The sequence below is a fragment of the Acartia tonsa genome, chromosome 1 (genome assembly GCF_053477335.1).
Source record: "Acartia tonsa isolate MP-2025a chromosome 1, ASM5347733v1, whole genome shotgun sequence".
NCBI lineage: Eukaryota > Metazoa > Arthropoda > Copepoda > Calanoida > Acartiidae > Acartia > Acartia tonsa.
Genome location: NC_137260.1, coordinates 14,394,257 through 14,408,259, shown reverse-complemented (window position 1 = coordinate 14,408,259; position 14,003 = coordinate 14,394,257). Strand labels below are relative to the sequence as shown.

The 14,003-nt window shown below is 30.3% G+C and overlaps 1 protein-coding gene across 7 annotated transcripts in view; it reads right to left on the bottom strand.

Moving 5' to 3' along the window:
* Nucleotides 1–350: 350 nt before the first annotated feature.
* The window catches only part of LOC145313420 (nuclear factor 1 X-type-like), a 50,092-nt gene continuing 36,439 nt past the window's right edge, over nt 351–14,003 (bottom strand). For 3 of the 7 annotated variants that reach the window (XM_080152824.1, XM_080152835.1, XM_080152875.1), the window contains 7 exons: nt 10,886–10,939; nt 9,469–9,564; nt 9,116–9,169; nt 8,659–8,796; nt 4,939–5,150; nt 4,474–4,654; nt 351–1,163 (listed from right to left, as the gene is read on the bottom strand). In XM_080152824.1, coding sequence (XP_080008950.1) covers nt 1,048–1,163; nt 4,474–4,654; nt 4,939–5,150; nt 8,659–8,796; nt 9,116–9,169; nt 9,469–9,564; nt 10,886–10,939 — 851 coding nt within the window. In that variant the 3' untranslated portion in view covers nt 351–1,047. The remainder of the gene's footprint in view (nt 1,164–4,473; nt 4,655–4,938; nt 5,151–8,658; nt 8,797–9,115; nt 9,170–9,468; nt 9,565–10,885; nt 10,940–14,003) is intronic. The other 4 variants (XM_080152843.1, XM_080152852.1, XM_080152858.1 and 1 more) reach the window with 3 other exon arrangements.

Below are 14,003 nucleotides of genomic sequence, written 5' to 3'. Positions count from 1 at the left end.
CAAGTTAGGGGACTTTAGACTAAATCCGTTTTGCATATCTTGATGAAAAAGACGTCCTTAAAATACTGCAAAAATAATGATTTAAAATCCGCCAAAAATTTTGATTCTGTAATATTATGAAAAGGCAAAAGTTGTAGGCAATATAGTTTTTCTCATATTAAGATAAAAAAATCATTTTAGATTTCCTATCTTTTATTTTTTTTTTGCTATTTTGTATATTTTCTATTAGGTATCAGTTAGGGGACATATTTTGGGATAAAAAGGCTTCATTAAAACAATTTCTGTAATCTATAAATACTATTTAAAATTCTAAAATTCATTGACTGTTTAAGTTATTGAGAAAATCAAAATAATTATTCATAATATTTATTGCTTAAGGAGAATGGAAAACTACAATTTTTTTGTAACAGGACGTAAGGTGGGTAAGGCAGGGGTTCGAACCTAAAACACATATAGGCCTTTTCCCTGAATAATTTTCAACAAACTACAATTTTTATCAATTTCTGATCAAATGTCATCGATCAAATTTTTAAAATTTAATGAATGTAAAAATTAAGATTTTTTGATTGATTAAATTTTCTTTATTAAGATTATTGGTAAAACTGGTAGCATTTTCATATTATTATAACATATCATCAAACAAATTTATAATTATAATAATAGTTATAGAGATTCATTAACAGTAAAAGGTTAACTTAATTAATTAATAATAATAATATTATGACTTGACATGATCACTACAAAAAAAATCTAGAAAAAAACTCTAAATCAAAAAAGTTCACCGTTTAAAATAACAAGAGTATAATTCTTTAGTTTTTAACTCAATTTTAAATTATTGACAAAATCTAATTAAAATAATAACAAAACAAGTATCAATTGTCTCTCAGTTATGGTTAACAAAACACCAATGCTTTTTATAAAAAAAAGGGATTCGAACCAGCATCCACCAATCACATTTCAATTATTTTAATTCTCGTATGGATACAAGGTTTCGGTTCCATCAATTTCCTCTCCGAATGTGGCGTTTAGTAGTGCAAGCATTGGCAGCTATTTGTCTTGTGGGGATTGTAGTCCGGGGGATTGAGGCTTGCCCCCGTTGGTGAGGGAGAGAGCGGTGCTGACCGTCGCGTCTACAGGCTCCATTTGACCGCTGTAGTATCTCTCTGAAATAAAAAAAAATACATTAAAATTGTTATTATTTATTTATTTGTTGCAAGAGAAAAAAAGCCAAAGCATTTTTCCTTAAACTTTCTTTCAGCAAAAAATAATCATTATAACGACAAAAATTACTATTTTTCAATGTTAATAAAGAAAAAATAAGGCAAAAAATGTCCTAAACCTTCCTATTACTACCTAAATAGAATCTTTAAAATTCTAGAAAACCATATGATTCTAAAAAGGCGCTGTTCAATAATTTATGAAACAAGACTTGACACGGCAAATCTTATCAATCATTTATCATTTTATACCATCAGAATTCGGGGCGTATTGATTTCCGCAAATTATCACATGAGCATAGTATTTCTTAATTGCAATGGCAAATATAGAAATGGGAAGGTTTGTTAATTAGAATAATTGATATAGAATATATGTGGATATTATGACAGGGGAAAGATTGTCGTCAATTTAGGTTGCTAACATGGACATTATTTATTGGTCTGTTTGTTCATTCAGTAGGGGGTGGATCGTTATTTTAGCTTCAAATTTCACTTTATTAGAGTACATGATAATCTGGTGTAAGATCTAAGTAATATTAAAATTATCATTAGGATAAACTTAAAGAAAAGGTGCTATAATGATGTAATAATATGCGATTCTGATAATTTTATAATGTGACACATGTGTGGAAGTGAAAGCACACCTGAAAATTCTTATGATGAAACATTAATAATAATTTATTTCTATATAGCTTATTGATAAGCATGCTAAGGCTCCGCCCAAATACTTAATAGATTTTTTGATAGTGATACATTTTAAAATTTTATTAGGTTATTTCCAAAATTTTTAGATATATTTAGATTTAATGATTTTTTTTTGCGCGAAGCTTCTCTACACGTTTAGGTCATGGTTTTATTTTTTTTATTACTAGTCATAAATAACAATTCTTTATTAATAATACTTTTGTTTAATGGTAGTTTTCTTTTCACGTAATTTCTCTTTATGACAGACATACAGACGAACATATACTAGTCGAATGTAGAACAATTAAGTGTTGTTTAGTATGACAAATGTACAGATTTGCATTGGAAAATCATTAAGTCTGGAACAGTGCATCTGGACCTATATTTACTTCTTTTATGCATTTTATGATAACTATTGACTACACCCCTATGTTCTAGGGGTTCTGTATACAATAGGGGGGAAAGGGGGGGGGGATAGCCTAAAAGCTTTAATTTTATAAAATTAATGGTCTAAAACTAAACAGGGACCAATGTAATGCTTCCTAAAAATAAAACTCAAACAGTTAAATAGATGGCAAAAAAGTTTACTACTTTATTTTAAAGGATACATCAAGAAAAATGTATGATTGTTTGTTAGTTGTCAGTAAGATTTTAAGATCATCAGAACTTTTCAGGAAAATAATGACTCAAAAGGGGTTAAAAGTAAGAAAAAGTTTATTAAAGTAAAAATCATGTAAGTCAACTTGGAGTAAAAATTACACAGATGGGCAGAAGTAATTAAATATTTGTTAATATTGATAGCTTTATTAGGAATGGTTGGGGACAGCTAGGGGTAAGAAGATAGGTCAATGAAAGTTTGAAACATTATTTAGTTAGATTGTATAAGAATCTTTTTACTATCATAAGTTTAGCTACAATTTTACTAAACGACTTATAAAAAAAGGAAAGATAAAGAGATATTTTATGTTTTTCAAATAATATCTAGTTATGGACTTACTTTTAGATTATTAAAACATAAAATACCAAATCCATGTATTTTTTTAATGTTAAAAGCGAAGCTTTTCTATAATTAGGGTCGGTCCGTCCGTCCGTACGTCCGTCAATCCGTCCGAGATAGATAGCTTTTATTTGTTAATTTAGGCATGTTAGAATTGTCCTATCGATTTCAAACTTTGCATGATGATTCCTGTAGTAGTAAGATACGATTTAGAAAGCGTAGCAACTCTATAATCATTACCAGAATGTCCGTACGTCCATTTTAAACATGTTGATTTTTCTAATTTTTTAACAGCAAATTTTTATGTGATCTAATTATCCGTTTGATCTGATTTTTGGTATATTGATTCCTGGGACAACAAAGAACAATATTTTAAGCGAAGCAACTCTATAATCAAATCCTAAAAATGTAAGTATGTCCATAAACTCAATAAACATTATCCTGTATCAAGAAGTTTTTCAACAAATTTACTTACAATTTTGCTTCGACTCTTATACTTTTTTATTCTGATAATTCAGTTTAGACACTATACAAGTGTTAATGTCCGTTTGTCCTACCGTTTCAGTGCTTCGCTTTTATGGATGTTGTCATCCTTGTTTGAATATAAACTGCAATGTTTGTAGTGCCAAAATGTTGCTTATTTTGCAATTAGATTTGCTAACGCTCTCATGTGTATACTAACAAACAAACATTCTTGATTCAAATGTGATAAATTTTTTTTTTGTATTCTTCTAATTAAGAGTATTATTATAGCAAAAAAAACAATTAAGTGCAAAAATGTTTGTAGCTTAAACTTGCCAAAGACAAAAATAAAACTACCCTGAAAATTGTAGACCTATCTTCCTAATTAACCGTTATATAGTCTCATAAAACATAAAATCAAACATCCAAATACTTTAATCTTTAAGTCCACCCTTGCAAAAAAAAGTAAGAAAAATCTTTGCTTTAAAATCACATGAAATTGAGTTTAATTATCTTAATTGTTATTTGGAAGCAGGTTTTAGCGGAATCTGATTATTTTGCACGCGCAAAATACGTTTTCGCAATTGCGCCATTTTATTTATTGCGGATTTTTTTATTTAAAAACAGAATATAAATTTTCTTTTTCAGTGAATATCAAATTTTTGCTGATTTGTACTACATAATGAAGACTGTCTGTACGTCTTCTTATTGCTGCTGTACTTTGAATGATTAGAATAGATTGCTTCTTATATTCACAATTTTGCTGTTGTTTAACATTTGCATTTTTGTTTAAATATCGCAAACTTTTTGACTTCATCTAGATAATTTCATTTTTTCCGTAGGGATTTTTTTCTTGAATAAATTAGTTCAAATCAAACATTCTAAGAAATCAAAATAAATAATGGACTGAAAAAATGCTATTGGGGTTTTAGAAAATTTTAAGATTTGCTTACCCATTTTAATTACATATTTTATATGTAAAGCAAAGTATTCAATAGTTAGAATCCAAAAAATATAAAAATAAAACATTATATATGCCATAACATGGATTTTTAAAATTCTAATATTCTAAACACAATTTAGCTGCGGTGCTAAACAAAAATTAATTCTTACCGTCAGACTGATCTGGGGTGGGTAGGCCAATAGGCGGGAAGTTCTCGTACCCGGTACCGCCGGCGTTGGACAGGTGATGGTCCGGCGGCGAGGAGGGGTCGGTCGTCCTAACCAGGGGCACTGGTCGCGACATTGTGGGTGGGGGCGGGTACATGGAGGGTGGGGTGTAGTAACTACTCACCTGTAAATATACAAAATAGGAGTTAGATTAAAAAATACAATAAAGTGAAATATTAATTTACATATTCTGCAAATTTAATGTTTAAAAAACATTTAGAAATTTAGACTAAACGAATCCTATTATATAAGGTAGTAAGGTTGTCCAGGCATGGTTTAAGGCTGTTTTATTTTTAGATTTAAATCTTTGTTTTAGGATATATTTCTGTCCTTCCGTCCCAACCCATTCGAATACAAAGCCCCTATATGATATGGGCGCAGCTACAAGTATTTGATGAAAGTATTTACCTTCGGTGATCTGGAATGTGGAGGATGGCTCTGTGCGGATCCTGCAAGACCTCCAGACTGACCGTCCTGGCACAGGATGCCAACAAAGTCGGAGAAGGAGTCCTGGCCGCCGTTGGCCTCGTGATACTTGTGGAGGCTGGCCGTGGAGGGGCTGTGCGCTGCTACAGACTGGGGGTCTGGCGGGCTGTAGTACAGGTGCTGAGGCGGTAAACCTAGATAGATAGATGAATATTAATATGATGTTGGATGGATGGATTGATCAATATTTGAAAGTTGGATAGTTATATAAATAGACAGGTATATATCAATTTTTGATTATGTATAATGGGGAGAATTATTAAAATTTTCAAGATTAAATTTTTCATATTAATTTTTTCAAAATGTATTATAAATACATTAAAACCAAATTATGTAAAATGTGGATAAAAATGCATATAGAGAGTAAAGATTGAACAAACAGATCTTGCTTTGTCATCACTATTTTCTCCTGAATTGAAATATTTTGCAGAAAAAATTTGCTTGCAAGGACATGGAGAAACATTTTGAAGAACAAACAAACATTTTGTAGAAATATGACAAGTTTAGCTATGTAATAACTAATTTGCCCCTGCTGTAGATTGAAATCATTGGTTAAAAAGTTGGGACAATACTAGTTTGGAACCAACTAATTCAATAAAATATCTAAAGTTTTAAGCCAACAAATAAGAAAATGAAAGCATAGGTACCAGTATAATTTACTGTCCAATGTCCTCCTCAAAGGAAGGTAAACTTTTGTACTAAATTTAATCACTCTAACATAGTTCTAACTTCTAAGTTTTTAAAAAGGCTTATCACTGTTTCTGAGCGTGCGCAAATTCTATTTTAAATGAGCATGCAAATGAGGAAAGGAGGCAATTCTCTTGTGCCGTTTTACCTACTGTTCAGATTTTCATATGTTTATTTCATTCTGCAGATTTAAAACAATGAATTATTAATTTAGGGATAAGACAACGAGGTCTAACAATGCTACTTCTGAAATATATAGTGTATTCATTCACACCGTTTTCTTTACTACCAAAAAAACATCCCTCTTTAAAAAAAATTTAAAAAAAGAATCAGCCTTACTACTGCGGTACTTAGCATGCGGGGTACTTATCATCTAACCTTTACTTAACCAAACCTAAACTGTTTTAAATTCGCTTGTGGTACGGGAAACCGGTAAATCTTAAATTACTTTTTAGGATTGGGAGAAAAAATAATTTATATTTTATTTATATAAACCCTTATACAACATAAATGGCAAAGAAATTTGTCAATATGTTCATCAATTTTTAATTTTAATAACCAATTAGTAGCCACTTTTTGCTATTTTAAAAAAAGTATTAAAGCAATTTTGTAAGAACATAGTTATTTAGGATAAAGAAATTTTCCAAGTATCATGAATTGCGAAACTGAAACAACCAAAATTACATCTCAAATACCTAACCATTTTAAACGTTCAACTTTTTCAAACAAGTTTTTGTAAAACTTCAATATTCAAAATATTTAAGCATTATATCGCTCTAGGGTATGACATGTAGTAGCTAAAGAGTTTTCTAAATCTTTGGTTTTAAGTAGCGAAGCTACTTTGTAAAGCAACAGTGTTTGCATGTTTACAGCTATGACTTCTACCGTACCTCCCTATTGATATCCTACCATATAAAGTAGTAAGGTTTTTGCTTGTTTGTTAAGATATCGCTATGTCAAGTCTAGAATATTTTTTCATTTATATGTTTTAGAGTGTTTTCAGGCTATTTCTCTCTACCTTCGAAAAGCCTTAGAAGCAACCGCATGTTGTTATTCTTAAAATATAAGATTAAGCTTCGCTAATGTTAGCTTATGTCTTTCTTGTTTAGGAATTATTCTCACTAAATATTGAGTATGAAACTCATACAAAATTATGGAAATATCACATATAGCAGCCACACAGGGACGGAGGGGACATTGGGCTCTTTATTACACTAGTCCCCAAAGTGTAATAATAACCTTTTCCTATTCGTTGGCTTTACAACTTTTAGGACTTTTAGTGAATTTTGATTCGGTAGTTCATTAATTTGAGTGTCCAAACATTTCAACCATTAATTGTAATCAACAAAAGGGGTAATTTTGAGTATTTACATTGTGGATGAACAACAAATAAGCGGCTATTGTCTTAACCCTTGAGATCCCTGGCAGCCACACCAAAAATAACGGGACCTTTATCATATCTGAACATCTATCTCATATACAGGAGTAGCTAATTATAATTGACAATACCAAAATCTAAATTTACTTTCACTTAAGTTGAAAATTCATCAAATGCTGTGTGAAATATCTAGCTTCCCCCTCATTTTGATGAACTCAGGGAGGGGAGGGATACTGGACTGAAAATTACACCCAAAGTTTTATAAACAATTTATCGCATTCATTGGCACAAAATATTTTGGCACTGTTATTGAATTTTGATTGGTTGGTTCCAAACCAACTACATAAGTGGTAATTTTGTTTGTCATCATTGGGTGTTAATATATATCAATATTTCGTTTATTTTCTTATCCTTAAAGATCCCTGGATAAAGTAGAGTTTATGTATTCCTACAAAAATGTTTTTTTTTAAATGAACCTGAAATCAACTTTAAAAAATTGAAAAGGTTCATTTTTTATTTTTTTGGTCTTTTTACCAATAAAATATATCTGATGATAATTGGATGTGCTGAAAAATCTAGGAAATCTTATTTACTGTTTTACAAAAACACTAAAATTCCCAGCATGAACCTGATATAAATATTAATATGGCTAATGAGCATAAGGAAAGTTTAGAAAAGGCCCGCAGGGCCACTCCCTAACCAGTCGCACAAAACAAAAAGATTTTTCGATATACATATTAGCAAAATTTTAAATAGATTTCTTACTCTTCCCTTATGTTAATAGTTCATACTATGTCAGCTAAAATCACGTTTATTAATTATAATTTTGTAGAAATAACAGAAAAATATATACTAAAATAGTGTAAAAAAGCTTCCTAAAACTTTAAGTGGGCGGGCACATCAATAATTTCACATCTTTTGTCTTTAAATCTGTCTATATCAGGGACTTTAAGGGATAAGACAATGGGCAAATAGTTGAAGTTAATCCCCAATTATGATAAATTAAATTACTAAACTTATTAGGGGAAATGTTTGTATAACCCAATCAATATAACATCTAAAGTTTTAAAGCTCAACTTTGGGAACCTATGTCCAATGTCCTCTCCCTGTCTGGTCTATACTCATGTTTAAGTGTGTTATAGTGCTTGCTTGTGTGTGTGTAACATGATGTAAATTAGAATGTTTCGACACACACATGCTCATAATAATGCATAGGAAACTTTAATGGACCTACTTTTAATACAATTCTTATAGTATTTCAGTTTCATATCAAATAATCAATCCATGGAATATTTGATCTACTGTTATGAGATAACAAAAAAATTTGTCCTTTCCCCCCTGTGGTCGGTTGAACACTTACAACCCTCTCAATTTTTTTTTGAATAATTTGAAAATAAGTGTTTGTGGGGGATGTTACTATGTCTAACCCCTGCAGGGTTACCCAGCCCCCAATGTCAAGGGAGGCAATAGGGAATAAAAATATATTTAGTAACAAAAATCAGGCCATTCTTGCATTTATGACAGACCGACAGAAACACTAGAAAAAGAGTAGCTTCGATAATAAAAAAGCTACTTACTGTATCCGGAGGCCGAAATCATGGCATGATGGTCCGGAGCTCCCGGAGGGGTGTAGGAGTTACAATAATACCCGGGCGTCTCAAGCTTTATAGAGTTGAAGCCTGACTGCATGTGGGACCCGCCAGCCATTATTGATGCTAAAACAAAAGTGAATTTATTATTACTGTATAATAGTTTGCTGTTTTTTCCTCTTTAGAATTAAAAAATAAACATGCCTTTAAAATTATATTAGACTAGTGTACGTGTGTACTGAAGAATCTCGCTATCCGCTGAACCGATATGGTTCTTCTTAACAGTGAAGCTTCTCAAGTGAACTATTTTAGAGGAGGGTACCACAAAAGTATCATGAGAAATCAACCCCATCCTCATATTATTTTTCCTTATCCCTCAAATGCCCCTAAAGCTACTAATGTTTTATTAGAGAAGGGAGGTACTTGATTTTATTTGAAATTTTACCTCTAAGTGAGGCTGTAGGGGGAGGCCAACCATAATCAAGGCTATGTTTACTTTCTAAACAAGAATATAAATAAATGTAAGGACGTTCAGCCGTCAGTTATAGAATAGCTTTGCTACTGAAATTAATTAACAAGTAGCGACAACATATAAGTTAATGTTATTAGTTAAAAACACATACTGTAAAAAATCATCTTATATGTGCAAGCAACATTTAATATTCTGATTTTAAAAAAATAGAATCTTTAAAGCACAGCATTTTTAAATCAAACTTAGGCTTCTTATCTTTTTAAAAAAAATGTTTCATATGTGAGACTTTTTTTACAGTGTCTTCAAATGGCTTGTAGCGTGCCTACCTTTGGTAAATTTCCATAATTCTTTGGCTGTAAAGACGCCTGAGGCCGCTATTACATCGTTAACCATCACTCCATTGTACGGATTATGAGGGAACCCTGAAAAGCATATACATTATTAGAATAGAGTCACAATGGCATGGATTATTTTAAGCTTTCTAGGCTTTACAAATTGGTTATTTTGTAACTTTGAAATATACTCTTAAAATTATCGGGGGGAGGGGGGCTCTTACCCTGCGGTCCAATCATTTACAATTCCCTAACCTAAAATAACCTATAAAAGGCTATTTTGAAAACACGACGAAACCCACTACTTTATTTTCTTTTCATGAACCAAATTATCTAATTGAAAATATCTAATGTTGTCAATATAAGCATAAGTAAATTATGTTGAATCTAAAAAATTTGATTTGAATTTTGGTTTTAGAAATTTTTGTGGTTATGTATTTATAGTGATTTAATAATTTTGTTATCTTAGTACATTTCATTTATAATTTGTATTTAATTTTGTATAGGCGAAGCTTTTCTATAATTAGGGTATATGTCTGTACGTCAGTTTGACAAAGTTAATTGATTCTCACTAAATATTAGAAGGTAAACAAATTTGAAAATAATCATGTAAACACATAATTTATTACATTTATTAACGTATCTACTTGAAAACATTGTAAAATTTATGACAGACAAATATTCTCCGGAATCTGGCAGCTACTTCTGGCAGGAAGATTAAAAATGCAGCTGCATAAATTCCCCTTGCCAACCTCTTTACACCCACCTCTATACAAGATGGTGTTTTAGCAAAACAGCCGAAATAATTTATTAAGTAAAATGCGGGAAAAATTCCTTTTGTCACATCTAAATTGAAAATGGTTGACTTTAAAAAATATTTTAAACGTTTTTTGCTATTTTGTTTTTTTTAGTTTTTGTTTTGAATTCACACCCCAACCTTACAGAACCATTTCAAGAATTTTTTGGCAAACCAATTTTTCTTTCTGGGCAACTACACCAGTTTTATTTTATATGATATATAAGGATATCTTTTAGTTTTGTTTTACTATGTATGGATGGGATTTACTGTTTTATTTTGTACTTTATGTACCTTACTCCCATGAAAAAAAAACAGCTTTTTTTCTTTCTTGATAAACATGCTAATAACATAATAAGTCCAAATAATTATTACTTTTAAAAAGTGCAAAATCTTAGAGCAAAGATATTTTTCATAATGGAATTTGTTAATGACAGATAATTTAATCTCTTCCAATTTCTTCCAAAAAATTGTATATGTAACCTACCCATAGAATATCGAAATAAATATATTATTTTAATATCTTAATTATTTTTTTGTTATTTATTTGTAAAGAAAGGCCTTTAAACCTTAATTTTAATTCTTCAATTTATTTGCAAAAAAAATGAAAAGTACCTTTTAAATTTAAAGCATGGCCGTCGTCGTCTTTTTCTGCCTCACATAACGTATCTAAACATTACAAAAAAATCATTAATTTGCTTTACAAAAAAAAATCACGAAACAAATGTAAATATTAGACACAAGACATAAAAACACAAGACGGTTGCATTTAAAGATTTTTCTTTACAAACAATACTGTAGTGGGTTTCAAATTCCAACAGAATTGGGCTAGGCTGAATTAAAAACCTTGCAGAATATTATAATCCCAACTTACCCTAACCTTACTAGGTACAATAATAATGGATTTATTATTACTTGGATCCCCACCTCGGCCCCCCTACTGGCTGAACAAACTGATCAATAAGTGATGTCCATGGTAGCAAGCTAAATTGGCGACAATATTTCCCCTGTCATAATATCCACGTATATTCTATATCCTTTACAATACTATACTAAACAATTTTATGATAAATATATTTAATTTTGCTCATGTTGAATTAATTTTGTTTAAAAATGTTAGAATAGAAAGGGTTTACTGGTATATGGGATAATTAAATATTGGTAGCTGGCAGAGGCCCAACCCACCCGAAGCCAATATCAATAAAGGTTTGGAAATCTCCAAAATTGCCAATGGAAGTAAAAAATGAAAATATTGGCAAATATTTTATGACTCCGGGGGTACAAGTTAATTTGTCCTACAGCGGCTTAAAACTTTTGATAACAAAATTCCTAAAACAAAATATGTAAAATACATTTTTTTTTGTTATTAACTGAAACTTATTTTGTGCTTTTATTTTGACTTCAATTACTTTCTTATTTTTTTTTGGAAATCTTATAATTTTTTTTATTTCAAAAGTTTTGATCCTTTGCTGGTTTACACAAAATTTTACAGAATTGCATTGTCCTGCGATTTTTCGCAGCACAGCTACTACACAATATTTCATTGTCTATAGTTTAATAACTTTTAAACTTAGTTTCTGTTTAAACCCTATGAGGTCAAAAGATTGTTCAAAATTACGAATAACGTTCAAAAGTTCTGAAATTCAAAATTTCAAACTAATTTTTACTATTCCCAATGGATTTTTTTTAAATTTAATTAATACGAACGTTCCTGTGTATGCTTTAGATTAATGTTATACATTCAGTTATGAATATGTTTCATTCTTGTTTTTTGAATTAGAGTATTTGCTTGTAACATCCTATTGTCTTAACTTTGTGCAAAAAGAAATTTTTGGCAATCCGCACAACATTTCTGCATGCTCCGTTTTACTCAGGGAGACAAGGATCATACAAATTTACAATTTAAAAACTCCCTGAATACTAAAGGTAGTATCCACACTTCTGAATTATACTGATTAAAGAAGGCTTCTAAAAACCGACTACAATCCGCTGGATTAGAACCAGTTATAAGCCATGCTGAAAAATTATGTATTTTATCGTGATATATCGATCCAGTTTTCAACGAATATAAAAATTTACAATCATAGCATTAAAACCAGTTTTGTTAGACCTTCCTTCGTAATTTTGAGGCTAACAAAACTAGTTTTAATGTTATAATTGTACATTTATATGTCCACAGAAAGCTGTTTATTATACGATGCGATAAATAACTAATCATTCATTATCCAATCCCTTTATCATGGTTTTAATTCATACTCACAGAGTCCAGAAACATTTATTTGGTCAAATAAAATATTTATCAAATAACTGTGAGAGAAAAATAAAACAAAATTATATAGTTAATAAATATATAATTTAAAGTATATTTGTAATGTTGAAATAATAACTATTAGTAATAGTAACATAGTTACCTAGGAATAGATCTAATTTTCTCACAGAGGGAGGGATGGTACAATAATAGATAATAATAATAACTCACCATGAGTATTAACATAGTTAGCTAGGAATAGATCTAATTCTCTGACATAGGGAGGGATGGTATAATAATAGATAATAATAATAACTATTAGTATTAACATAGTTAGCTAGGAATAGATCTAATTCTCTGACAGAGGGAGGGATGGTACAATAATAGATAATAATAATAACTATTAGTATTAACATAGTTAGCTAGGAATAGATCTAATTCTCTGACAGAGGGAGGGATGGTATAATAATAGATAATAATAATAACTCACCATGAGTATTAACATAGTTAGCTAGGAATAGATCTAATTCTCTGACAGAGGGAGGGATGGTACAATAATAGATAATAATAATAACTCTGAGTATTAACATAGTTAGCTAGGAATAGATCTAATTCTCTGACAGAGGGAGGGATGGTATAATAATAGATAATAATAATAACTATTAGTATTAACATAGTTAGCTAGGAATAGATCTAATTCTCTGACATAGGGAGGGATGGTATAATAATAGATAATAATAATAACTATTAGTATTAACATAGTTAGCTAGGAATAGATCTAATTCTCTGACAGAGGGAGGGATGGTACAATAATAGATAATAATAATAACTATTAGTATTAACATAGTTAGCTAGGAATAGATCTAATTCTCTGAAATAGGGAGGGATGGTACAATAATAGATAATAATAATAACTCACCATTAGTATTAACATAGTTAGCTAGGAATAGATCTAATTCTCTGAAATAGGGAGGGATGGTACAATAATAGATAATAATAATAACTCACCATTAGTATTAACATAGTTAGCTAGGAATAGATCTAATTCTCTGACAGAGGGAGGGATGGTACAATAATAGATAATAATAATAACTCACTATGAGTATTAACATAGTTAGCTAGGAATAGATCTAATTCTCTGACAGAGGGAGGGATGGTACAATAATAGATAATAATAATAACTCACCATGAGTATTAACATAGTTAGCTAGGAATAGATCTAATTCTCTGACAGAGGGAGGGATGGTACAATAATAGATAATAATAATAACTATTAGTATTAACATAGTTAGCTAGGAATAGATCTAATTCTCTGACAGAGGGAGGGATGGTACAATAATAAATAATAATAATAACTCACCATTAGTATTAACATAGTTAGCTAGGAATAGATCTAATTCTCTGACAGAGGGAGGGATGGTACAATAATAGATAATAATAATAACTATTAGTATTAACATAGTTAGCTAGGAATAGATCTAATTC